The sequence below is a fragment of the Sturnira hondurensis genome, unplaced genomic scaffold, assembly GCF_014824575.4.
Source record: "Sturnira hondurensis isolate 20B ecotype Veracruz unplaced genomic scaffold, ASM1482457v3 Scaffold0009719, whole genome shotgun sequence".
NCBI classification, from domain to species: domain Eukaryota; kingdom Metazoa; phylum Chordata; class Mammalia; order Chiroptera; family Phyllostomidae; genus Sturnira; species Sturnira hondurensis.
In genome coordinates, this window is record NW_028082350.1 from 10,646,548 (window position 1) to 10,674,197 (window position 27,650).

The 27,650-nt window shown below is 45.7% G+C and overlaps 1 protein-coding gene across 1 annotated transcript in view; it reads right to left on the bottom strand.

Moving 5' to 3' along the window:
- Positions 1-15,359: 15,359 nt before the first annotated feature.
- Positions 15,360-27,650, bottom strand: part of ABCC4 (ATP binding cassette subfamily C member 4 (PEL blood group)) — a 222,820-nt gene continuing 210,529 nt past the window's right edge. Inside the window, exons 30-31 of the mRNA XM_037057558.1 lie at positions 26,017-26,151; positions 15,360-16,059 (exon numbers count right to left, since the gene is read on the bottom strand). Of these exons, the coding sequence (XP_036913453.1) occupies positions 15,952-16,059; positions 26,017-26,151 (243 nt within the window). The 3' untranslated portion in view covers positions 15,360-15,951. The remainder of the gene's footprint in view (positions 16,060-26,016; positions 26,152-27,650) is intronic.

The window sequence follows — 27,650 nt, forward strand, 5'->3', positions numbered from 1 at the left end:
GGTGATCTGATGCGTGAGTGTGTGGTGGCCATGGCCAGCCCTTCTGTCAATTTGGGCGATGCGCTGTCTCCTCAGTAACCACCGGCCTGTCCTCAGTGCTATCAGCTCAGCACCTATTTGCGGTGCTGTTCGATGGTCACTGGACATGAACGCATTTACTCTCCTCAACGTTTCTCACTGCTGTACTGAAAGATGGCCGCTTTAAACAAAAGGCCACTCTTGTGACTCTGAAAAACAAAAAGTTGAACAATACAGAACGAAGGTGAGTCATGTCAGCCTCCAGACCCTGACACACTGGAAAGCGAGCTATCCGAGATGAAATAATTAATGATTTTTGGAGCGGTTCGTTGCAAAGATAACCAAATGTTGCAAAACAGGCAGCTTGGATTCTTTTTCCCTTTGCTACAATACCCTCTGTGTTCCAACAAAAACAAAATGAATGAGTAAACTTGATGCTGCACCTGATACCAAGTTCTGACTCAGCCCCATTGTTCCAAATGCTAATATCTGATGGAGAGATGTAAAACAGAGTTCAGTAAAGAGCTTATTCAGCACGTTGTATTTCATAATATGAAATGCAAACCGAAAGATGTTTTGCTTTAATCTTATTTTTATATAGTTAGCTAAATAGTTGTTTAATAAAGTCGTATTTGTATCTGTTATTGTTCGTTATAGTGCATATTAAAAGCACATGAATTACGATAATGAAAAGACAATTCAACATGAACTGAAGAGCAGACCTCTCATCAAAGAAGATCTACATGGCAGATAAACAGATGCAAAGATGCTCACCACTGCTAGCCGGGGAGGGCACGCCAATTCACACCGCGACACATCCAGTGGAATGGGCAAAATTTTAAAAAGCAAACAATACTAAGTGTGGGTGAGGATGTGGAGAAGCTGGAATTCTTATCCATCGCTTAACACAACAGCATGCCTTCTCCCACAGCTCTGGAGGCCAGAAGTCCAAAATCGAGGTGCAGGCAGGACAGCCCTCCCTCTGGGGGCTCTAGCGGAGAACCCTGGCTCTTCCAGCTTCTGGTGGCTGTTGGCATTCCTTGGCTGTGGCTGCACCCTCTCCGTGCTGCAATCACACCACTGTCCTCCAATAACTACCTCTAATCCCCCCCTCTGCCTCGCTCTCATGGGGATACATGTGATGGCACTTAGATAATTCAAGGTCAATTCTCTCGGTCTTTAACTTTTTAAAAAATATATTTTATTGATTATGCTATTACAGTTGTCCCATTTTTCTCCCCTTCATTCCCCTCTGCCCTGCACCCCACTCCCACCTGCATTCTCCCTCCTTCGTTCAAGCCCATAGGTCATACATATAAGCTCTTTGGCGTCTACGTTTTCTATACTACTCCTAACCTCCCTCTGTCTATTTTCTATGCTTCCTATTCCTGATACCTTTTCCCCCTCTCTCCTCCTCCCCTTCCCCGCTGACAAACCCTCCATGTGACTTCCATTTCTGTGACTCGTTCCTGTTCTAGTTGTTTGCTTAGTTTGCTTTTGTTTTTTAGGTTCAGTTGTTGATAGTTGTGAGTTTGTTGCCATTTTACTGTTCATATTTTTGATCTTCTTTTTCTTAGAGAAGTCCCTTTAACATTTCCTATAATAAGGGCCTGGTGACAACGAACACCTTTAACTCGACCTTATCTAGGAGGCACTTTATCCGCCCTTCCATTCCGAATGACAGCTTTGCTGGAGAGAGTAAGCTTGGTGAGCACATGCACACAGGGGTTGCCTCAACAGTCCGCCTTGGCCTTTGTCCACTGGATGGGAACCCCTGTATTTGCATACCAGGTGTGGGCTCTCCTAGGTCTCCGGAAGAGGCCGTGCGGCCCCTGACAGCAGTGGTAGGTGTGTGAACCACCTACAGCACCCAAGAGTGTTAGGCACTCTTGCTTCCCTCTGGGGCCCAGCGTCTCAAAAGATTCCCTGTAAGTGTGAGGGCTTGCAAGCCTGGTGTCTGAGCGCCTGCCTGTTACCCCGCAGTAAGGCAGCCCGGAAGCCACCCTGCTGCGCGCAGGGGAGGAGTGGCGGGCTAGGCAAAGACTACCTAGGCACCATCACGCCCACTTCTGTGGGCGGGAATCCGATGCCTTTAAACTATATCCAAGCAAGCCTTGCCTACTCCACGTGCACTTCATTTTTTCTTTTCTTGTGGCCAGGGAATAAGAGAGTACAGAGTTCTCAATCAAAAAAAAAGAAGAAGAAGAAGAAAAAGAAAAGCAAAATAAAATTTCTAGAAAGCCCACCCTCGGCGCGCCCTCCTTAGGATTCCTAGCTTGTAGGCTACAGCGTGCCGCGGACGGTGGCGTACCTCTACTGCCCCTCCTGGGGCCGTTTCGCAGTGGCCTCCCTTTCGCCTGCGCGGCCTTCNGTTCTCAATCAAAAAAAAAAAAAAGAAGAAGAAGAAGAAGAAGAAAAAGAAAAGCAAAATAAAATTTCTAGAAAGCCCACCCTCGGCGCGCCCTCCTTAGGATTCCTAGCTTGTAGGCTACAGCGTGCCGCGGACGGTGGCGTACCTCTACTGCCCCTCCTGGGGCCGTTTCGCAGTGGCCTCCCTTTCGCCTGCGCGGCCTTCCCACCAGCGGAGGGCACCGCGGGGTACAGCTGGGTGAAGCCTTTGCTCAGCCCTGGACCTCCCCGTGGGAACGCACCGGCGACGGCTCTCCCCCGGGGAGCGGGCGGCGCCCCTCCCCGCCCGCCGGGCCCGGAGGCGCGGCCTGTGATCGCGTTCCAGGGAGCAGGCGGGCTCCCGGCCGGCCGGGCGGAGGGCGGGCGCCTGTGATCTGGGGCCAGGGAGCGTGCGCGCCGAGCGTCCCGGGGCGCCCGCCTGTGATCGCGCGCCAAGCGCCGCTCGGAGCCCCGCGGCCCGATCCCCCGCTGGCGGCGGCCCGGGACAAATGGATCAGGAAACCCTACTCAGGCCCGTGGCCTTTGCTTCCACCTGCACCTCGCCATTGATAAAGTCCAGTGAAGCTTCCCCCTTGGAGCGATCCGAATGTCCACTAGCTTCCGGACAGAGCCAGGAGGACACCCGGCCTAAGCTGCTTGTCATGTGCTCAAGAAGAGAGAAAAGGGGAAAGAGGAAAGGCCTGGCTGAGCGTTCGTCCGATGAAGAGCAGGCCCCATTGGCTTGGTATTTTAGTTCGACACAGGGTGGTTATCAGAACAGGTGTGAATAGTTTAGCAAGAAAGAAACATTTCTTCCTTAAATGACTCCCTGAGCAATCTCAAAGCAGACAAAAGCCTCACATTAGCATAGGTTGTGCAAAGCCACCTGTTCAAATAACTCAGGCAAATAGTGAAAAACAGCCTTGGAAAGAAGAAAAGAACCCAAAGCCAGTGCACACAAGAATTAAGTTTCTTCTCAACAATGCTGGGGGGGGGGGGGGNGGAGAGGTGTTTCCCGGTCTGACACCAAAAAAGCTGCAGGGGTTATTTTTAGCAGCCTTCGATTCCATTAGGTGGTGAGATAGCAGCTTTTAAGGCCTTGTCAAAATGAAAATACTGGAGGAAAAAAATCCAGCCTGCTCTAATCTAGCAAGAAGTTATGTTTAAAAATCCTGATTCCAGGTCATAAAAATGGGTGAGGAGATACGATTCTGTTTACAGACAACAGCTAGGCAGGGAAGAGACTTTATCCAGGATTGCTGTTACTAGGTGCTTTTACATCCCAAGAAAACAAAAACAATTTCGTCAGCATTAATTTTCAATATTTTTGAAATGTTAATTTTACATTCGTTGGGTGGCGTAAGGGAGCGGCAGAGGCAGGAGGGGAATGGCCGCAGAGAGAGGAGCCAAGAGAAACTCCACGTGGGGAGAGTGGGTGGGACATCAAAGGCTGCGGAGGCAGCGCTGGCTGGGGAGGATCAGGGCCCTGCAGTGTGGGAACAGAGCCCATCGCTGCAGAGGGGACATGACAAGAAGGAGCCGGAACTGCCCTTAGACGGGGGCAAGAGACCTCTCTCTGCCCTGAGCCTCCTACTTTAGAAGAGCCCACTCCGGCTCTCCGCTGATGTGGCCACTCCTGGGGGGCCGGGGGCGGGGGAAGCGTCAGGGAGCCAAGGGCACACACCTACCCAAAGCCCACCTTTCAGGTGCTTGCTCTGCAAAGTGCGGTCCACGAAGCAAACAGCATCAGCATCACCCAGAGGCATGTCAGGCATGCAGGCTCTCAGCCCAGCTCTCTGACCCACTGCGTGTTAACAGGAGTCTGTCTTTTAACAAGACCCCCAGGGGGCTTCCCTGCATATTAAACACCAAGAAGCACTGATCAGACCACTCAGGGTACTCGGGTCCCTGGAATGGCGTGTCCACATAGCTACAGCCCACTTCAGGAACCCGCAGGGGCCTGTGGCTTGAGTCCATCATCCTAAGGGCGGCAGGACCAGGCGAGATCACCAGTGTGAGGAGTCCTTGGCCTGGGAGAGCCCGTGAGTGAGGGGTAGGGAGGGGTGACAGGATGTGCCTGTGCCATGTGGGATGCCCTTACCTGTGCACAGGAGGCTCCTCAGGTGTGGGCTGTGGGCGCGGGCCAGATCTCCCCACACCTCCCCCTCCCACCACAGAACTCTGGGAAGCCACGCCTTCAGGACTGGAAGCAGGCCCTCCCGTTGGCTCTGAACAGTTATCGAGGTGGGAGGGTAGCACGTTTTATTGAACACTTTGTTCGCTTGATGAATAGCTTTACTGACTTAGATAGGTGGGCCTCCCTCTGTGCCCTTGTTGTGGGCCGGGTGTATCGGTGGTGGGCTCTGCCGGGAGTAGTTACTTCCTACATCAAAGCAGAGAGGGAAAAAAGAGGGAAATAATTGGTATCGCGTAGCACGGTTCACACATAAATACGCCGTCTCCAACCAGTTGCCTTAAAGTTCAAACTACGTCTGAATTTTTTTGATGTTGAGATGAAGGTGACATTTGTTTACCTGAAACAAGGACCAACTTGTTCAACTAACATGCAGTATGAAAGCCATTCGTTCTTTCAACTGGGCACCGATTACTGTGCTCTGGTTCGGATGCCATGTTTAGCCAGACCCTGATCAAAGTGAGCCGGCTGCCCTCAAAAACACCCCTCGGTTCCTTCAGCAGGCAAAACGTCTCCTTCCTAAAGCGGACCTGGTTCTTCAAGTTCCTTCTCCCCAAAATGATGAAGGCCAAGTCCAGTCCTACAAGATCCTTCAACCAACTTGGACTCAGAGTAGATCTGAGTGATAATTTGGCTTAATAGGCCAGACTGGTGACTGGGTGGTGCTCCAATCTGTGTATCTGGCTACCCAAAGAGAAGCCAGATTCAATTGCTTGTGTGCTATCAGGATCCTGGCGATGTCCTCATGGTGACTTGATATCAGTATGCAACCTGGTTGTTGACATGCCTTTACTGGTAAAGTTTCTGTCGTGTTCACCAAGGATGATTTCTTCCAGATGGGTCACAAACACCCTCACCCCCAAAGCATGTGGGGTATCCCTTGCTTCTTTTATTGGAGGAAGCAATGTGGTAAACTCGGCGATGTTCAAGTGTGAGTGACTTAATGTTTTACTCCTTCACATGAAAACAGTAGCTTGGTTTTGAAAGGGCCTCAAGCAAAGAGCACCAGGTGTCCCCAGAAGTGGATCATCTATCATGGCCCCTCAAGCATTGCTAGGGAACATATGTTATACAGAGGGTTTCCTCCAGGGCTCCTTAAATTGCTATACATGAATGGCTATCTGGTCTACCGACTGAAAAACCTCGCCTTGAAGAGGGGCTCCTGGCACTGCTGAAAACAATAGAGTCATATGTTTATCGGGGAGGGTTAAATATCACTGACTCCAGTATAGAACTTGTTCTCAAAAAGGCTGTCTGCTTCTCAACAACTTAGAGTCAGGAAATCTTAGAAATTGGAGTCATGTTCTGCTTAGGAGGAGAGGGACCGAAGGTGTGAAATAAGGAAAAAGGACCAAAAGCTCCCTACAGACAGCTAACTTGTACCTCCTCCAAGTGTGGATGCTCAGCCATGGCCATGACGCTGGGCTGACTTATTGAGACTGTCTACCCGTCTGCCTACCTCACCATTGGAGCTCATCTGCTTGAGAAAAACTTGAAAGTCCAAATCCACGGAAAAAAGCAATGTCTCGGGTTCCTAGCTGTCAACTGCATTTCTGCCCCGCCCACACAGATCAGAAGCTTGGCCATTGTTATGGTACATGGCAAACACCAGGTCTCTCAGGGAAACTTGCCTAAAAATTATTTTGCCCAATAACCGATTTTAGGGGCCTCCCCCAGAAAAATACATGGCAGCAAATCTAGAGCCAATGTGTAATTTAGAAGCCAAAATTCCCGTAAAAACCAGGTCTGCTATAGAGACAAGACCATTATTGTGGCTGTTTGGTAGTCGCATTGACTGAGTAGGTTGTACTCCACTGTTAACTTGGATTTCTTTTTAACTCTCTGACAATCATATTTACCTATTTATAAAAAATTTTTATAAATGAATGATTATTTGCCTGACCTGAAAGTGTCATTCAAAAATTGTTTCTGAACACAGAGCCTTACTAAATTGGGTATTCACGTGGCCTGAGTTTTACGTGGGAATACACTGGAATTTCCAAACTAGCCAGATAAAGCTAGAGAATAGGAACACTGGAAAGATACGCAGACTGCGACACACAGCTCTTCTGAAGAACCGCACGGCTCAAGGGGGATCTGATGTAAAGATATGGAGGCCGGGAGCTCCTGTGTGCACAGAGAAGACATTATTTACAAATAAAATGTGAAGCCACTAGTTTATCCTCACTGAAGGAGGGACCACGACTTTGTCTGTTTTGTGAACAGTGGCGTGAATGATACCGTTCTGGAAATTTGGCCCATCTGAGATTCTACATCTGGCATTATCATATCCTTAAAAGATCACAGAATGCTGTGTCTTGCCTGTGCGAGAAGTATCTTTGTTAGCAGGCGGCACCTTGGCTCCGCACTCTCCTCCTGGGAGAAGGCGTGCTTTCGCCCCAGGCTAGCCTGCCGCTGTGAAACTTGGAGGGAGCTGTGTGAACCGTGCCCGCAATCTAGAACTTGTCTGATGATTTTTATAGAACGCATAGAGTCATCTCTCGCTTATCTCGATGTGGACTTTTTGCTCTGTGGATGAGCTGTGGGAAGGTTTTTTTAAACTTTTTATTTTGGGAAAAAAGTTTAAATCTACATAAAAGTGACAGTAATAATACAAAGAACTGCTGTGTACCTTCCTTCTAGGTTCGTGCCCTCATTTTCCTGACATGCACTTTCCCTCTTCACAGACAGACAGACACATAAGGTTTTCGATCCAGGATCGTGTATATAACAAAAATATTATGGGCTATATAGCATACATAATACATAATCATATTTGCAGAACCATTTGAGAGTAAGTGGCAGGTATCATAACCTTTCACCACTAAATACATAGTGTATGTTCCCTAAAAACATTCTCTTACATAACCATGGTATAATGAGTAAATTCAGAAAATTTAATATTGATACAATCCTATTAGTTACCATCTATACACTTCTCATCCAAAGTTTACCGATGATCTCAGCACTGTACTTTATTACTTTTTTTTTTCCAGCTCCAGGATCACTCAGTGTATTCAATTGTCTTCTCTGTTCAGTACCCACTTAATCTGAAACACTCCCTTCTCCTTGGTCGTTTTGCAGAATTCCCCGTTTGCGCTGGACTGTTGATGTGATGGTGACCGTGCTTTTTCCCTTCGGCAGGGGAGGCGGGGACCCCACACAGATGGTGTCGTCACTGCCTGCACACAGGGCGGCCAGAATGTCAGTTGGTCCATCACTGGTGCTGTCAACCCTGGTTACCAGGTTAGGGCGGTGCCTGCTGGATTTTTCCACTTTTAGGATATGATTTCCCACCTAATAAACTAATTAACCTGGGAAGATACTGTCAGTCTACGAACACACTCTCTCCCCTCTCCAGCCTTCTATCTAGTAGCCAATGGTGGATTTTGTTTGATTCGTGACAGTGGTGGATGTGAAGTGGTGTTCTTGGTCCATTCTTTTACATTTTTATTAGTTGGCATTGTACAGCAAAAAAAAAAAAAAGAGCGTTTCCCTTTATTTCTCATTTATCTTATCAGATTCAATGTGGACTCAAAGATTTTTAAAAATTCCTTGTTATCAAATAGGAAGTTTTCATATCTTCAATCCCCTGTTGGTGGTTCCTTCCTCACTCCCCATGTGATTTAAACTGTCTCCCAGAGACTCAGTTGACTTTGCCTAGGTAGTCTGCCAAACTTAATTTTAGAGGTTTTGCATGTAACACCCTCCAAATTAAACACAATTAACTTCTGGATCAAGCGCTGTTTTGGAATACCCAAAGCTCCCATGTTGGAATGGATCATTGTGAGCTGGCTAGTTTCATGAGCATGGATGCTGAGTGAAAGGCTGATGTTGTTTACAACCGTCCAGTGGAATCTCTGTGTAAAACAGTGTGGCTGTATCTGAGTCTTGATCTTGGTTCTTCTCGAAAAAACCGTGAGATCCCGGTGTTGACCCCCAAGGCGAGTTAGAGGGGCCTGGAGTACAGAAGGAAACCCTATAGGGCTGGGGCATGTTAATTCTTTTACTGTTATTTTTAAGTTCTAAATGCAAATAAACACGTTTCTCTCAGCCTTTCAACACCCCCTGCTGCTTTAGTTTTTGGAAGGAAATAAGGTTACTGCTCCTTACATTAGATTTAAAAAGCAAATGCACAGTTAATCTATACTCTTTCTGTTTTTTAAAGGAAAATCGGTAGCTTACACCGAAAACCTCATGCTGGTGAAGGTTTGGTTAAGTGACCTGATGGGTTCACGGGTACCTTCCCGACAAGACCATGTGGGGGACTCAAGAACACAGTGGGTATAAACATTGCACAATATTGTGTTGTTCTTTAAACACCTCCTTAGACTTAATGGGGTAAATGCCTCTAATCTTGAATAGGAGTTTATTTTTCATTTTCATTAAATATCTATAAATACTTACTACTTAAATATTGCTAAATATTAAATGTATTAAATCTATTAAACATTGCTAATTTATAGTAGAGTCTCTTGACAGCCTATGTGGTCTCATTTTATACATAAGTATCATGCATATTTTTTGCCTGATACAGAAACAGTTTATAAAGAGGCTGATGTTTATTGAGCGCTCACTACATATTCAGCATTGTTCTAAAGCAGTGCTTCTCAACGGACTGGGAAAAAGGGTCGACTTATTCAATTATTTATAATGTTTGACCCATTGCAAACTAATAAATGATTCTCCTGCACGAGGATACCATGCAGCTCCAGGTTCACACACCTCAATGGGCAAGTTCAATGCTCACACTGACCTCTAGCCTGTTCAACAAGATCCCACCAATCCTGAGTTTGGATGTAATGGCCACATCAAGTGGCTAAACAGTTTCTAGTTTTCTTGACATTCCTACGTACAAACAGCTCATGGACCAACAGTAGCAGACAGGCCATACACTGTGTCACTGTCTTATATAATCTTTGCGATAGCCCTCTAAGAAAATTACTACCTCTATCTCAATCTCACGGAGGAGAGGAAGCATGGTGTGCTTTCCAACCTGAAGAGCCCACACTCAGCAGGTAGAAAAACGTGAGTCTAAACTCAGGGAGACAATACTCAGAGGAGTCAGTATATGAACCTGGAAGATTGACTCCAGAGCTGGTGTTCCTCCCCATCCGCTGGTTTCATTTTTACTACTTGTGAAGTAAGAACTGTGTGGTTTAGGCCATCAGACGAGGACCTCCTCAAAGAGTCTACAAACCTCCCTCCCTTGGACTATCTTGGTGGAAGAGGGAACGCTCCCCTTGTCCAAGTGTTATGATTCCTTCCCGTCTCTTTGGATGCTCTTGGCCCATCGGTCATCCCAACTGAAGCAACTCTGCAAGGGCAGGAACTGTAGGCATCTTACAGACGAAGCAGCTGAGGTTCCCGAGAGGTCGAGACACTCACCCAAGCATGCAGCTAAGGTGATGTGCGGACAGGGCGACCCTATTCCATCTTGTCAGGGAAGGTGTCAGTTTATTGCCCGGGCACGTTTGGCTGGTTAGTGCCTTCCTTTCATCCACTTTGGACAATACATTCTTTGGTCACTCCCATTGCTGGCCAGTGGCAGAGACAGAATTCGCATGCTGATCTGTGTGACGGACTCCAAACCCAGGACTTTCTATTATCCTAGGCTACTTCTTCAAATTTCAAAATGATAAAGTCTAGAAGATCCTTTTCCTAGTCATCATTCATTCATTTAGCAAATTCTTATCGAGCACCCACTATGTGACAGACACGGTGCTGGCAGATTTAATTTAAAAATGCACAGGGCACAGTTCAAGGCTTTAGAAGCACATCATTTAGTGAGGAAACAGATGACCTGTGAATGCTCGTAGTCAGGGCAGCCTATGTAATTTGCAGGGCTCCGTGCCAGGTGCAAAAAGCAGGCCCTTCATTTAAAAATGAACAATGTCAAGATGGTAACAAAAGGAAACTAAGTGTGGTTGTGTTTAATGAATGAAGGGCAGTCGGGGTATTACAGAAATGCATAGGAATTATTTAGGATGTAGACCGACTGGAAGATGGCTTTCTAGAGGACGTGAAAACTAGGCTGACCCTTGGCATGAGGTGTCTCCCCTCCACGGACTTTCTTCTCTGTTTTTCAGACGACAGGGTATTGGGGAGAACCACTGAATTGGTCACTCTGACCTAAATGTCATCACCAAGGATGTTGTGCCACCAGACCTCCTGATTCCCCCCCTCTGGATCTGTGACTGCTATGGTGGGCAGAGATGTGCCGCCCAGGTCTCCCTTCAAGGACCCGTTGCCCCAGCTGCTGCAAGTATTGCCCAGTAGGCAGCCTTGAGCCACCAGCCTTTTGGGGGGCAGCTTGCAGGCAACAACTGATCAAGGGGGAGGTATTGAATGAAGGCCTGGCCACTGGCAGGACCACCCTCCCGGGCCACCTTAGCTCTGGAGCTCACAGTGGTATCAGCTAAGGTTGTCTGGTCAGCCGTTCTACTTGATTTCTCCCTCAGCCCTACCCAGCTCCTTCCCTCTTGGTCTCAAATGTTGGTCCCAAAGGCACCTCCTAATGAACATCCTGAACATTCATCTCCATCTCAGTCTGCATACCAGAGAACCAAACTGCAACCGGTATCAAGAGAGTCCAGTAATTGCAGAGGAGTTTTACTCAAAAATTATTGTTTATACATATCCTTTATTTCTAAAATCGAATATAAAATGGTGGAAAGAAGGACTATGTGTGTGTGAATGTGGTTACCTTTTGGGTTAAAATCCTCAATTTGATAAAGATCAACACTCACCATTAAAACATATACACCACATTTTGTGGAAATCAACCCATGAATTTATTGCATTTCTTGAGGAAACCTGTACCTATGTTTTAGTCTGTCTCCTTGAGGGATATTGTAGTTCATAACTCTGTTACTTTGGGAATAGAATTTTTTTTTGACACACGTTCAGTTTTAGGTCATTTGTTAATGAAACTACACTGACTATAAACATGGCTTTTAGAACATTTTTTTTTGTTTTAATTTGAAAGTTCTCAGTTTTCTTCCTTCTAAGTAAAAAGATTCCTTCTCCATCATTCCATTTACTCAAATATAAGCATGGCCGTCCCTGAACTACTGCTGCAGAATGACAAGGAAGGTTTTCTCTTGAGATGTGGGGTCCAGAATGTCCTGCAGTTTTCTAGGTAAAGGTGAAGGTTAAAACCCATCCAAAACAGAACTGGTTACGTGAAGTGACTTACATATCCAGGTGCTAAGTCTCATATACTTCACGGCAACAGATTCTGAACATCACTGACATTTGAGAATTTGATATGGAACAAATATTGAGGTTTGAGGAATAGAGCTTCCGGTATCTCCAAACCATCAGAAAGGAAAACACAGATCTCATCAGCTCACGTAGGGGCGCGTTAACCTGTTGCTCAGTTAACAGTTAACTCATCCATCAAGTCTAACTCAGTGCCTCCTTGAATTGGTTTGGACTGTTTTTCATAAGATACCTACCATTTATGGTGTTATCAAAAGCATTTAGCATTCCATTTTGTTTGGATCTCACTCATACAAATGGAAATGACAGAAGAGTGTAAGGGGAAACTTTTGGAGGTGATGGGTAGGTTGATTAGATAGATCGTGGTGGTTACATGGTATACGCTCACCTCCAACCTCATGAAGTTGTAGACATTAAATATGTACAGTCTTTGTATGTCAATCACACCTCAATAAAGTGGCTTAAAAAAACAGAACTTAGAAAATCCTTATTGCTCATTGCTTTGGTACTTATCCTGGAATTGGAGAGAGGAAGTGTGATTTGTTTCATTAATCAGTTAGAGAAAACAGAGACCCTGACCCCTCATGTGCCAAGACCTTCAAGAGAGGCCACTCGCTGTGGACCACAGAACAACTCAAACAGACTCATAGTTCAAGCAGAAATTGTTTCCCAGATGTAGATTAGTCCATTTTACATGACTAGGCCTCTGGATTTGAGGAAGATTCTAAAAGAAAAGGAGGCAGAGAACTCTGTTTTTAGTTAACTCAGTTGTGAAGTACGGCCTGCCACAGAAAAGTGCAGCAAATAAATGAAGAGCCTAATACTGTTCTAAGTACCACCCAGCCCCACCAGAGTATTTTACATGCCCCAGAAGTTCCCCTTTTATTTCACCCAATTGCTACCACCGCCCACCTTCCCCAGGTGAAGAACCATTCTGACTCTGGACACTGTAGTTTAGTTGTGACTATGTTTGAACTTTGTATAAATGGAATACAAACATTCTTCCAGGTCCTGCTTAAGTTTCTGAGATTCACCTGTGTCACTGATGTAACTGAATGACTTTCATTGCTTTGGAGTTTCTATTACATGAGAGTTTGGTTTTTTTCTGTTGTCAATGAGTATTTGGGTTATTTCCAGTTTGGAGCTACTAGAAATCACGTTTCTAGGAACATCCTTGAACACAACATCTCTTGGAGCACAAGTATGTGCGTTTGGAGTAGAATGAATGGATCACAGAGTGTGTAGCTTGAGTCAATGTCGTCCAACTGGTTTCCGAAGTGATTTTCTCAAAATACACATTTTAATACACACAGTAGTTGCAAGGAAAATGGAGTCAGTCAGGCTCCCTCACCCTGATGTCTGGGCGACTATGACTTAGCAGTATTCATGTAACCTTGAACATGGGCCCCTATGTGTAAAAATCAAACTGTTATATAATGTCTTGGCATCCTGCCAGCTTTGTATGCATTTAGTACATAAGGGAGTTGGGACTTCCCGTGGTGTGGCTTGTGGCTTGCAGCGTGTGTACTGCCCCGCCCTGGAATAAAGGCATGTCAGATATCCTGATGGCTCCACAAATTTTCTTCCATCTGCTCGAGTCCTGTGTGAATCTGCCTGACCTTGACCACTTCCAGGACAGTCGTGCATGAGAGTTTCCCCTGCTCCATTGGCTTCTGACTGATATGCTTGGCCATTCTAGTGGGTGTCTAGTGTTTCTCATTGTGGTTTTAATTTGCATTTTTCTGGTGACTAAGGAGAGTGAGCACTTCTCCAGTCATTGGCCATTTGGGTATCCTCTTTTGTGAAACGTCTATTCAAGTCTCTGTGTCTATTTCTCTAACTGGGCTTTCTGTGTGTTCATGAATGCTAGGAGTTACTTAGGTTCTAAGTACTGCTTCCCAGACTTCAGTCTGCATCAGAATCACCCTTTTGGGCTTATTAAGACACAGATTCCTGGTCCCCACCCCAGAGGTTATGACTGCGTAGATACGGGGTGAGAAACAAGAATCGGCACTTCTAACAAGTTCCCAGGTGATGCTCAGGCTGCTGGTCCAGGGACTATACTTTGAGAACCCTGTTCTGCAGTGTTTTAAATGGAGCAGCAACAGATGATTCTTGTTGGTCTAGGACAAAACAAACTTTCAATAACCAAAAACCTCAATGATCTAATACTTGTTCAGGCAGAGGGCATACGCTAGCCCCCTCTCCTTGTTCCTGCAAGTGAGGCAACTGGGTTTGCTTCCGTAGCAACTACGTTAACCTGCCTGAAAACAACCTACGTGCTGAGAACGTTCGGTCCAGCGCATCAACGCGTCAAGAGGACCTGCCGGTCACGGAAGGTACCTCGGGAACACTCAGTGACTCTCAACCCAGAAAGGGCACGGGCCAGCAACCCCTCTAAGAACGACAGCACAGAACTCTACACAGAGACGAAAACTGTCATTTATTTCAACTGGATTTTGTTTCATTAAAAAGTCTATGATGACAGTAAAAATCAAATAGAAACATTTAAAAACTCCCTTTAATCTCTAAAGACAAACTAAACACACATACATTTCCAATACTTCCACCGCTTCAACAAACCTCGTGGTTACCCTCGCTGTTGCCCCAGTCTCCTGAAATACTAACCTTGACTATTAAACAGCTGACTGCTTCACTGGACTAGACGTTGACCATAATATTTTTAGATAGAAAATGTTCAACAGCTACGGCACTCACATTATTTTGGTAGTCAGCTGTGTGTGTGTGTGTGTGTTTAAGGCTTGATTCTAGAAAACATTTGTTTCCGTTGAAGACTCCAAAAACCTGCTCTATGAAGGCATAGAGGTATTATTATATGCGAGTTGAGGGTGGCTATACCTTATTCTGAGAGGTTTTGAGAGTCCACTTAAACCAGGACAGTCAAATCTTCAGTCACTTGACCCCAAGATACTACACCCATCACCATCAAGAAAAACTCAAGACCCCCAGTTTGAGGAGAGCACAGAAGGCCCTGGGATGCAGTGTGACCTGTTCATTGGCTAATCAGAAAGGCCTAAACAAACTGCTCTTGTGTCGAAAGGAAACTACTGTAACCCGGAGGTCTTCTGGCTGCATCCTGAGAACACACCGTGTGAGCGCAGTCAGTGTCTGCAGTGATTTTCGTTTTCTTCCTCACCAACGCAGGGCAGCCCGCGCAGGCAGTTTAGAAGGACGTCCGATAAAGGCTACCCCAAAAGGTTTACGGGTCGGAGGAAGGTCGGAGGAAGGTCGGCCGGCAGAAACCCAAACGAGAGCGGTACTACCTATTCAGGAATTACCGGGAGCGGTTTGCCTTTTCTCGACAACATCAGCGCACTGTGTCTAAAACTGCAACAGCGGCCATGGCAAAGTCACACAGATTTAAAGACGGTCAAAGACCACACTTGGGTCCTTAATTACTATGTCATCTACAAGTGCTTCTATTTTGACAAAGCATTATTTTTTCTCTTCCTTTTCTTTCGGAACATGTAATTAAATACTGCCTTTCTATACTTTAACAATATACATTTTCTGGGGGGGGGGGAGAATATACTCTCCCTACTATAATGTCACTTATACCGAAGCATATTTTTTTGTTTTTCCTATTAGTTTTATCTGTGCTATTTGAGCCGGAAGCCTGTTGGTGGGGGGGGGGGGGCAGGGATTAATGGATCCTAAGTATGTTGAAGAAAGTGGTAAGACAACAGCGTGAGGTGACGTCACACAGCTTTCAAGTAAACAGAATCCCTGATAGACCGGGCAGTAATATGTAATTTGGGGGGCGCGTAAAAAAGTATCTTTTCCGACGTTGTCTTGCACCTCACAAAAGGAGCCTTGGCTCTGAGTCTCTGAAGGCACAAAACCTGGTACAAAGCTTTTGTTGGTGGCTTGCACTTCTGGTTTAGATAAGGAAAAAATACGATAACATATAAATATAAATATAAATAATGAGTAACTTTGATAGAGCCTGAGATCACTGGATGCAGTTGGAGGCAAAATCCAAACAAACTAACGTCTTGTATGTGAAGTATTTGGTGCTAGTGTAAAAAAAAAAAATTTAGTGTGGTTCAGAGAGTGCAAAAATAGCGGGAAAATGTCTTCGGAGTGGCCTTGACATCGTGGCAGAATCACAGGGCTGTCTCAAAAACAGTGAAGGCTGAGGGCTGTCCGTTGGACGTGTTCACAACCACAGGGCCATTCTGGGTAATGTCTGGATAATTCCTTCTGAAGTACACCTGCAATAAAACAAGGACAAGACGGGTGTAAAAAGAACGTGTTTCAAGTTTCAAAGTCCTTCTCCCTAAGGCAGTGCGTTTCTATGTCCACGTCTCCCTATGAAGCAAACTCCTAACCCTCACAGAAGCACAATTTAAAAAAAAAATTCAGGTATGCATTTATTCCATAAAGGAAGTAGCCCTATTACAAACCCCCACCGAGGCCGGGCTTAATGCCAGTCAACCTGCAGGTCCACTTCAGTTCTGATCGTTCTGATCCGCAGATAGGTTTTATCGCTACATTAAATTGATAAGCAGAGTCGTTTTACTGACTCAAAACCCGGAGCTAAATTAAAAACAGGGTGACAAAGAGGATGGGAAATCTAGTGTCTGCACAAGGGTTTCTCATTTTCACACACAAAATGAACACAATAGATTTGGATGTTAATGTCTGGGTGTAATCCCGGTATTTTACAAACTCTGATGGACAAGTATTGAAACGCCGGCGTATACGGATGAAATATCCCAGCGTTTAATTCGTGCGGCAGAGCAGTCATTCGGCCTATAGAAATGTGATCTGGGGACAGTGGGCGCAGTAATGAAAAGAGAGGCAAAAGCCTTAACAATGACTCACCCAAGCAACTTCTCTAAAAATGGGAGATGATACCAAATAATAGGACGGTTCTTCGCCGGGCCTTTGAGTTCCTGCATTCTAGCAATTTCTAGCTGAACTAGGAAGAGATACAGGCTTTCTGATAAATGTATAATCAGGACATAAAGGAAATGAAATGCTGTCAAGTTCCTCTGTTCGGCAATCATCAGTTTTTAGTGGCTGTATCGTATCTCAGTTCCTTGACAGATGCGCATAACAAAATGAAATAATGTCACGACTTGGGAGCTCTTATCTCAAAATGTGTTTGGGTGAAAAAGGCCTTCAAATGTAATTTTTTTTCAAAGACGAATGTGAAAAGTTTTGTGTGAGTCTTTAAAACAGAAAATGTGCCATCTATCTGAGGCTGACAAGTGTCACGAGCTGGGTCCCTTCGGCACACGATTCGGGATCTCTTTTAGACAACCTGGCTGCGAATCCATTCGTGGGTGCTGTCAACACAGTTATTACAGAGAGAACGGCCTCCACATGCAAAAATGAGAAGCACAGAGACAGCCGCCTTCCTGGGAAGTGTCCCCTCCCTTTCTCTTGTTGCTGACACACTTGCTGTTCCCAAAACATCCCTGCATGGGAAATACTATACGCTGTCACTTAGGGAGAAAAACAGGAAATCCTTCCGTAAGGCTGGGACCCTACTGGGTGGACCCTGAGGCTCTTCCCATGAAAAAGCATGTATTTAAAAATAAATTTTCTACTGGGGGCTCATTTATATCATCTCCCTCCTCCATGTTTTAAAGATAGCCATATGTTGTGTCGTTGTAGCTTACGTACTCAAAAAAAAAAAAAAAAAACAACCACCATTTCTTGGTGAAATTACAAACAGCCAGAAGGCCTTTCTTGCTCCCAGGCTACTTTGGCAGCTGCTCTTGGTGGGGGACCTAATGCAGGAAGTCGGTGGCTGCAAAGAAGACAAAAGAGTCCCTGGAGTTGACCAACTAAAGGAGGCTCTGACTTGTTACGCAAAGCGGAAAGTGAGTGCTGGGGCACAGACCGACCCTGAAGGCGATGAGACGAGGCAGAGCAAGACTGGTCATCCTCACCAACCACTGTGCCACCTTTAGGGCATCGGGGGCAGAGTACCAGGCCATGCTGGCCAAGCCTGGGGTCTGTCACCACCTCACTGGGCAGTGTGCGGACAGTGACACCGCAGGGTGTGCGCACTGCTGTCATCGAGCCAGGTGGCCCTGCCACGATTAGCAGCATGACAGGACAGCCGGGTCGGGAGGACATCCTGCTGCATTGTCCTTTAGTAAGACTGGCCAGAGACCGGCTTAAAAAAACAAATAAATAAAAATAAAACAAAATTGCCCAAAGGACAAATGGAAAGTCATTTCATTTTCTACTGCTTGACTGTCCTCCCCAAATGAGCCAATTAGTTCCCTTCCCCGAGACTCTCTCAGTGTGATGTCTTCAATAAAGGGTGTGTCCTTGTTAGCAACCGTTCACTAAAATCATGTTAGCTTCATGGCCCGAAGGGCTAGAAACTGAACTCGGAAAACGGCCTTCCTGTGTATATATCCTTTATTTGACCTTTCCTTTTCTCATCTGTTTCATAACAAGTTTCAGAACACCCTCCGCCGCCAGCAGAGGTGCAGACGGTGGCTGGCTCACGATGCGGTGGTGGTGGTGCAGGTAGCTGCCAGGACCGGGCGCTTGTTCAAGGGGTCCTGGCGCACAGGCTAAGCCTACAGAGGGGGCCAATCTCAGCTCTCTGTTCTGGGATTCACTGCTGATCCCAGAAAAATCGCTTCACCTCTCTCCATCCTGGCTGCCTCACTTGGGAAATGAGACAATGACTTACCTCATAGGAACTAATTAATGGCTACAAACTGCACGTTGAAAACCTGCTGAGTTAAGTGCTGGGTGTGGTGATGGTGCTGCTCGGAGAGGTGGCCCCTTAGCCCACAGAACGAGGCAGCATCGCCTCTCGTGGATGGTGAGAACAAAGCAGCCGGGAAGCCCTTTGGTGGATCTTTCGATACTGTCTCCACAGAGCCCCAGAGCTGTATCGGGGACACGTCTAACCCAGCGAATGGGAAAACCCGGGAGGCAGGGGGATAGTTGAGAGATTACGGAAGTGGTGGAGCACCAAACTAGTGACTCTGGGCAATCACCGAGGCTCTTCTGCCATTTGTCAAAAAGGGATAATGCCAACACAGAGTGGTCTGTGAAGATTAAAGGAGACACTGCCATACAAGTTCAAGTTCAGGGCCAGAAGGCTGTTAGACCAGTGAGTGTTTGGTTTCTTGTCTCTCTTCCCCTCCTTCTCTTGGGTTTGGTTCATTATAATTTCTCTAATATAGGCTGAACCTGCATGGAGTGTTTAAGGCGTCAATGGTCAATAAAGCCACCATCATGGAATTAGAGCGTATTAACCATGACAGGGCTACAAAGCTCCCCTGCACAGATAATGGGGAGCATTTTTGCTCATATTCACAAGGAGCGGTACATTACTCGGTACATTGAATTCTGGCTCAAAGCCCTGTCAGTTCGTTCTCCCTGAACTGTACGGCCCAAGCTCAGTGCCAGTCACTCTCAAGCTAACCTTTAAAATGGGGCTGACTTTGGTGCACAATGGCATGCATATTATCAAAGTTAAAGAGTACTGGCGAGTTAGAGAGGACTTTTGCTTTTAAGATAATGAAAACGGATTTTTTTCTCTCCATACCCTCTCAGAAACCACCCTAAACAGCTAGGATATTATGAATTTTTTTAAAGCCCATTTTTGAAGAAATCAGGAGTCACCTGAAATCCCAAATGGCAAAATATTCAGAAGAGCTGCCACATATAGCTGAATCCAACGGGGCTGCGACCAGAGAGAGGACACCGGCGGGAGCAGACCTCGGCAACCACGGGAGAGCACAGCTCTCCAACCAACGCAAATTCCAAGAAAGGTGTGTTCATGAGGAGCCCCAGAGAACCGCCATCTCTCCCTGAAGCACGCACACTGGTAAGGCCCTAGGTGAAGAGAGACCCTAAACTGCAATGAGCATCGTAACTGCCCGTCTGTGCAGCTAGGGAGGAGGGCCGGTTACATGGATACATATTCTCAATTTTTCTCTCGCTCATCTGAGCACACACTCACATATTCTTCTTCTGAACCACAAGGAGCGTCCTTGCTGAGTAGAAAGAACCCTCTTTAGCCTAAAATATGCCCTAGCCACAACTAATCTGCAAATATATGGTCTCGGAAAAACTCAGTTAATTCAAAGGTCAGTAGTAGGACCTCTCATAATAATACTGTAAAAGTAGCCATACAGGATCTACAAAATACAGAACAAAATGTGAGGAAAAGGAACAAGACAAGTACATGACGGATGAATACTCACTCACCAAACAAGTGAAAATTATAACAAATATATAATAGAAAGAAAATATAGTAGAAGAACCAGCCTGTGGACAACTGAGATCCGGCCGTCCAGGGAAACACGGCGCAGCAATGGGAGATAATGAAGTGCGAGCTGGCAGAGGCCAAAGGCGAAGTGGAAGAGAAAAACGAGAACATCCAAGCGGTGGACGTTCCACTGAAGGCAGCGCAAAGGGGATTTGCCACTGCTGGTGGAGTGGGGAGAACAGAATGGGACGCGGAGGAAAGGACTGCGAAAGCGGGCCAAGCAACTGGAAATTAATAAAAGGAGAAAATGGCTTTATAAAACAAAGGACAGATAACATACACGTGATACAGAAGACAATCAAATAAAAAATTCGAAGCTATAATTCAAGTAAACTTCCAGAAATAAAAGAAAACTTGTAACTAGAGACCAAAAGCGTGCTGATGTCCCAGGAAAGATCCAATGGTGTTTGACTGGGCCGCCGACTTCTCTACATGAATAAACAAGGCTGGAAGACCTTTGCTTCATGTATGGAGAAAAGATGACCCGGAAATTTTATAGCCAGAGAATTTGAATGAGAAACGTAGCAGACACATATGCCATACATACATGTTAAGCCAAGGGTTCCAGCTTCACTGAACCCTCCTCCTTTAAGATGGTAAAGTCCACTGATGTTCAACCTCTCCTTTTTACTGCCACCGCAATGCTAACTACATCCCACTTTACGTCGAGACGCCGTAGAAATTCCCTATCCATACCTGTACTTATCTGTACTGACAGGAGGCTCCCAAACCATTTACTGTGACTGGGAAGGACTCATTGTTATTTTTGTCCCATTCCATTCTTTGCTGTTTCATTTCCCAAAACGCCCTGGTCCCGACTCATTAAGTGGATCTCACAGCTCCACTGATGGACCACAACTCCAAGTTTAGCCAACTCAGAGATGGAGAAGTTCGTATTAAAACCAGTAACATAGCAGCGATTCAAGTGTTTTTAAAGATTTGAAGGTGAATAGAAGAAAGCCAAACAACTAAAACTTGGTGGTAAAACAAAGAGAGGGATGATATGTTGTCATTGTTTGTCACGGGAGTCAAATAATAATAAAGAAATAAAGTATTCCTAAAAGAAGTAAAAACATACATAAAGCAATATGCAAAAAAAACAAAATTACAAGCCACAAATTAAAAGCTTAAAAAAAAAACCACTAAAAACTCAAAGTATAACGAACATGACAGAACAAAGAACATGCCTATAATCTCAATAAATGTAAGTGGACTAAACTCATCTGTTTAATAAAAGGCTAAGATTAAATCTCAGAACTAGGCCTAACTACAAGCCATTCACAGAAGGTACATGTACAGTTTGATGTCTTTAAAGACATTCCTGGAAAATGAAAGAAACTGACAGCAGGGGACTCAGTTTTAGTTTTAAACCAGCTTGGATTCAGGGCCAGGAGCATTCAATGAATCAACGACAGGCACTTTAAAACAGTGGGAAAAATTTTTTTAAAGTAGAAAATAGAATTCATAGTGAGCCCTGGCTGGTGTGGCTCAGCGGATTGAGTGCCAGTCTGCAAAGCAAAGGGTCCCTGGTTCAATTCCCAGTCTTGCACACATGCCTGGGTTGTGAGCCAGGTCCCCAGTAGAGGGTGTGTGAGAGGCAACCATGCTTAAGTAGATCTAATTAAAGTTATTAAACTCTCTTCCCTAATCAGACAGTAGTTCCTCTTTTTTACATACCCGAAGAATATTCATGAAAATTGCTTATATATGAGGACACAAAAAGTATTAGTTATACATACTGTTTCTGAATGGAAATAATACAGACAACATTTTTTTTTGCTCACGAGGCAATGAAAGTCAACACAGATGAGGATGACAGAAAACAAACATACGAGCCCCTATTCACCAGAGAATTTTAAAGTCCTCCTTCTCAAATAATTCTCGGGCCAAAGGGAAATCAAAACCAAGTTTCAGAATCTCTATATAATAACTTAACTATGACAAAAGCACTATACACCAGAACCTATAAGATATAACTGGAACAATATTCAAAGAACAGTTTATAGCCTTGAAATACTTATATTAATAAACAAGAAAAAATAAAAGCAAATGCATTCAAGAAGTAAATGACAATAAAATAAACCACAGAAAGAAGGAATGAATAAAGATAGAGACAGAATTGATAAAATGTAAGACAGCATTTGAAATCAAGTAAATTTGAGAACTCCTTCTTTGGGGAAAAAATATAAAACTCTTCGAAGTTAATTAGAAGGAAAAAATGGGGAGTAGGGAAGGAGAAAGCATAAATACCATATTTTGCCATGTACGGTGTGCACTTTTTCTGCCCAAAGTTTTTAAGGAAAAATGAGGATGTGCATTATATATGGGTAGTACCTGAAATACTTTGTATGTGTCCTTGTGTTTTGTAATTATTTGCTACATAAATTTTCTTGTACCATAATATGTTCAAAAATAAATGCTAGCCCTGGCTGGTGTAGCTCAGTGGATTGAGTGCAGGCCTTCGAACCAAAGGATCGCAGTTCGATTCCCAGTCAGGGCACATGCCTGGGTTGCAGGCCAGTTCCCAGCAGGGGATGCACGAGAGGCAGCCATACATTGATATTCCTCTCCCTCTCTCCTCCTCTTCCCCTCTAAAGATAAATAAATAAAATCTTTAAAAAATGAAATAAAGGCTAAAATTTCTTTATAATACAAAAAACAAGTATCTAAATATAGATAAATACATACAAAATTGAATAAAAAAATTAAAAGGGAACATCTTTTTCCTGAAAGTTTGGGCCAAAAATGTGGGTGCTCATTACACCTGGCAACGTACAGTACTAAGCAGCCGTGGAAAAGAATGAGATAACTATATGCGTGGGTATAACCTGACATCTAATATTAAATTTAAAAAACAGAGAAGAGCATATCATTAGCACTTCAAAGCTGGAGGGTCCACTCATGGGCAGAGAAATGCCAATGGGCAGTCCCTGTGCCGGGGCTCGTTCTGGGCAGGTGCTATGACGGTCGATGGGAGTAGGGAGGTGACTTATTTTTAAAAACGAATTAAAAAGTAAATATTTTAGATTTTGTAACATTCAATGTACTATTTGTTAAAAAAAGCTAATTGTCATACATAAATGTCAATCACTTAGAGTCTCTGAAGCTACTTAGAAGAACGTCGGATTTGTCTTTTGTGATCACAGAGGCGAAAGAGTTCAATGCGCAGCCCTAAAAAAAAGGATCCAACTTTTTTCATGGACAGGCAGCCTTCTCTTACATGCGGGCAATGCTCCATCTTCCCCAAAGTGCTGGAGCGTGGCTCCTCTCGTCTGGTTCTGGCCGTACAGCGTGAAGAAGGGGGACCACTGAGGGCAGAGGCGCGAGGTGACTTATCAGCCCATCTGGCTCCCGAGTGAGAGGCCCTTTCACTATTCCAAGTGGTCCAGGCGCCTAGAATCTAGGGCCTCGGCGTTTGGTAACATTGGGGTTTGCATCTGGTGACGTCACAAAGAGAGAACACAGCGCCTCTGCCACACGCTGGGAACAGAGGGTCCTCAGAAACCTCAGTGCAGGTCTGCTCCATCAGGTGACAGAGTGAATGACAGGCCTTCGCCCTTCGTGACGGGCTGAACTGTGCCCCCCCCAAAACATACAGGAGGACGTCCTGACCCTCCAACACCTCAAATGTAACTGGATTTGGAGATAGGGTCCACTGCGTTAAAACGAGGTCCCACCAGTGGGTCCTAACCTGACAGGGGTCGTTATAAGAGAAGGAGGTGAGGACACAGACACATGAAGGGGGGAAAGGCACGTGGAGACAGGAAGAGAGCCAGCTATTAACAAGCCAGGGAGAGTGGCCTCTGGCTTCCAGGACGGTGAGGAAATACATTTCTGTTGTTTAACCGACTTATCCCGTGGCACTTCACTCTTGAAGCCCTGGCAAACTAGTAGGCCCTTCCACGTAATGTCTCCAAAAAGCACTTTCTCTACAATGTCATGATCATGGGTGATTCAGCACCTACACCAACATTTTCACAGGTGCACCTGTGTGGTCCAGAAAACGTAATTTCAAAGTAACTTTTCCCAGGTGTTGAGTTTTCTTTTCAAATGAATGAATTCTAATCTCTCAGAGTGAAATGCTTGCTGATTTAGTTAACAGTCCTCTTGGTGTTAGTGTGGATGACGCACTGCTAGCGGATGCCTGCACGTTGGGTTGGCAGTCTGGTGGGTGGTGTGTCTCCCAAGGGGACCAAGCATGTGCAGAAAGAATGCCAAGAAGGTGTGCAACCGGGAATGAGAATCGAGACAGGTCTTTCCTCATGTCTTTTCGTGGGCCAGTGTAGGACTGAAATCCAAGAGTCGTGATCTGCCACCATGGACACTTGAGGGACCGGCCCCACCTTGGACACCACAAGAGACACGAAGCAGCCTTTTCAAACTGGACACGGCGTGCGGAGCCCGGGGTGGCAGCCAACACTCCCTGCCGCTTTCCACTGACGGACGCTGTGACCCAATCTCCTCACCCATGAAGTGGGATAAGAAAGAACCACCACGAGGAGGAAGTGAAGTCACGCATGTGAGAACCACAGGAAACAGACTGTCAAGAACAACACATGTAATTTACCATTCCTACTATTCACTTCGGTCAAAGACGACTGGACCAGGAATCATGAGTCTCCTAATGCCATGACCTGTGTGCTTTTCTGTATGTATGTTGCACTCGAATGAAGACATTTTCCAAAAGAACAATTTCTACTGGTAATTCGGTGTTTAATACAAATTAGTGTAGCACTAGTTATGTCCCTCTATATATGGCACCCCCTTCCTTCTAAGGGGCCTTAGCGTTCTCATCTGCAAAATAAGAATGCTGAACTATTATTATCTGGGCCTACCTAAAATTCTGTGATCTTTTCTCATTACTCAACACCTTGATAATATATAACAAATTTTTTAAATGGAGCCTCTGATGCTTAGGTGAGGACACACCTCTTTGATGAAAAAGTGCCTGACGTCAAAGAACAAAAGGGTTTGTGAGATTCCCAGCTGTTTCTGTGACTAGATTATTCAGGGGGTCCCCAAAGATCCATCAGGTCTTAGAAGGGAAGCTTTGGCTGCCAGACGAGGCAGTAAATAAAAGCTCTGTGTGGATGTCAGGAACTAAGGACAGTCGTCCACAGGTAGGTTCCCTACATCCCCACACCATACTCCGGAAAAGCTCAGAGCACAGACTTCGTCGTCTCTAAACTTAAAGCTTAACTCTTGTTCTGCCCAAGATCCAGGGAGCTACAAAGCCAGGGTCCAGTTCCTTCCCTTCCCCCAAGTCTCAGCCTCTCAAACCGGCACAATGACAGCAGGACCTGCAGCCCAGCGCACGGCACTCAAGTGCAGGGCCTCGCCCTCTTTGCTCACTGTAGTAATCGCTCAACGTGGACGCTGCGTATCTCTGCTCTTCTCCATTTCTGGTTAATACTGTCAGTGTTTACAGCATGCCTACCATTCCCCTGGTAGATCTTTCTAGATCTAACCAACAACAGTCCGCGTTTTTGTCTCCAAAACTCTCCAGTTTCCCAGATGTACCACGACAGCATTTGCATCTCAAGCACGCCCATTCGCCATTTCATTGCTTTTCGGATGAAAAGCAATGCGTCTGTGAAATGGGAGTGTTCTGTGCTGTGCGAGACTCCAAACCAGAAGCGTCTAAACATAGGAAAAGCGTGACCTGAAATTCGTCCCAGGCACACGCGAGCACGCACACGCCCTATACCCCGGCCCCACCACATCTGCCGATTCTCAGCAGACCTGACTTCAACCCGGGACGTGTTGTTAAGACCGAGCCACGAAGCTGTGTCTCCAGAGGCTTATAATTGAAAAGGGCACAGGGTGCTCGTTACCGTGGCCCGCGGCGGTGCCAGATTGTGAGGGGGCATCCCCGGAGACGCACGGTAATTATAGCTCCCCTCGGCGCACTCACCTGCTTGGCTGTTTCGGTGAGGGCAGCAGCTTCTGCGTTGCCCAGTTGTTGCACCATCTTGTAAAATAGGCTCTCTTTATTCTGCAGCAAAACATAGGGCTCATCATATTCCTTCAGTCTTCCTGAATCCAAAACCTGTTCATCAGCAGAAAGAACCCATTAGCACACAATGTTTTGCAGTAACGTATTATAATAACTCAGACAATATTTCGGAAAGCGGCAGCAGAGGGGGAAGAGAGAGGGTCTGTTTGGGTGGCAGACCTGGCGGGTATTTAAACAGTTTGATTACCCTGGTTTCCTAGGCAGACAAAGGCCTAGCCCGACCTTTTATCATTATAATGTTAGAGGAGAGGGAGAAACTGGGAGTTTTAGATGAGGATTATGGGCACTCAGCAGTCCCATGGCATTTTTATACTCTGCCAGCGGCCTTTTGGGTTGTTTCCATCGGTTAGCGTGTTCGGCTCTCCGCCTCTGAGCTTTGAGGGCTATTTCTTCATACCCTCAGAGTTAGGAAGTTTCTTGATTCAAGAAAATCAAACTCAATTTATCTGAAAAGTCGGATGATGTCATACAAACCAGATGGCAGTGACCTGACAGGGAACTAATTGCCGAGCTGGCCTGACGGAACCTGACCAGTATGTGGGGAAGAAGTAAACCCTCTGGAGTCCCTTGCCACCAAGATGAAGGTGCATCTTCGAGGAGGCTCTGGCTGCAGGTGATTATTCTGAGAGTGAAAGGCCGGCCAGGGAGCTGCTACCCAAGCGGCTCTGCATGGGAGAACTCTCTAGAAATCCAGAAATCCAACTTTCTCTTTGGATAAGACGAAAGAAGCAATTGAGACATTGAGCTCCAAATTCCAGGGACCATGGCCCATGTAGCGCATGGGCGCAGCCCCACCTGAATGGCCGGCCGGGGATCCGACTACCTGCTTCCGCAGCCCTCTCTCCCTGCTTCTCTGCCCCCCGCTCGGCAGCTGCCACCTTCCAGCCGTTCTACCACTCATCACTGTGCCCACCGGAAACTGAAAGGGACAGAAGGGGCTCTCCTCGCTGCATCCCCACTTATTAGGGCCTGGGTTGATGGCTTCAGAGAGGGGGAAGGGGGTTGAGACAAGCGGTGCCAGGGCGGTACTGAGGAAAGCGCTTCTGATGGGAGTGAGGTGGTACTTAGTTCTTCATTTAGGCTCCACGTGGAGTGAATTTATCTCCACAGGATACGCTGAGTATCTAAGCAGGACACACTGGTTTTCCACATTGAGGAATTAGAGTTAATTCTGTCCTGTGGTATTTTTTCTTAAAATTTTATTTATTTATTTGTTTATGTATGTATGTATGTATTTTTAGAGAGAGGGGAAGGGAAGGAGAGAGGGAACGGAACATCAACTGACTGTCTCTGGTCTGTGCCCTGTGGCCTGACCTGGGACAAAGCCCTCAGCCCAGGCACGTGCCCTGACCGGGAATCGAACCTGAGACCTTTGCTCTGTAGGATGATGCTCAACCCACTGAACCACACCAGTCAGGGCTGTCCCCTGGTATTTCATGGGAAACATTTATTAAGTCTTTTATAAAGGGCATTTTCCTGTTGCTCTTTTGTTTACTACTGGGAATCACTGCCGAGGGCAGCTTTCTCAAAAG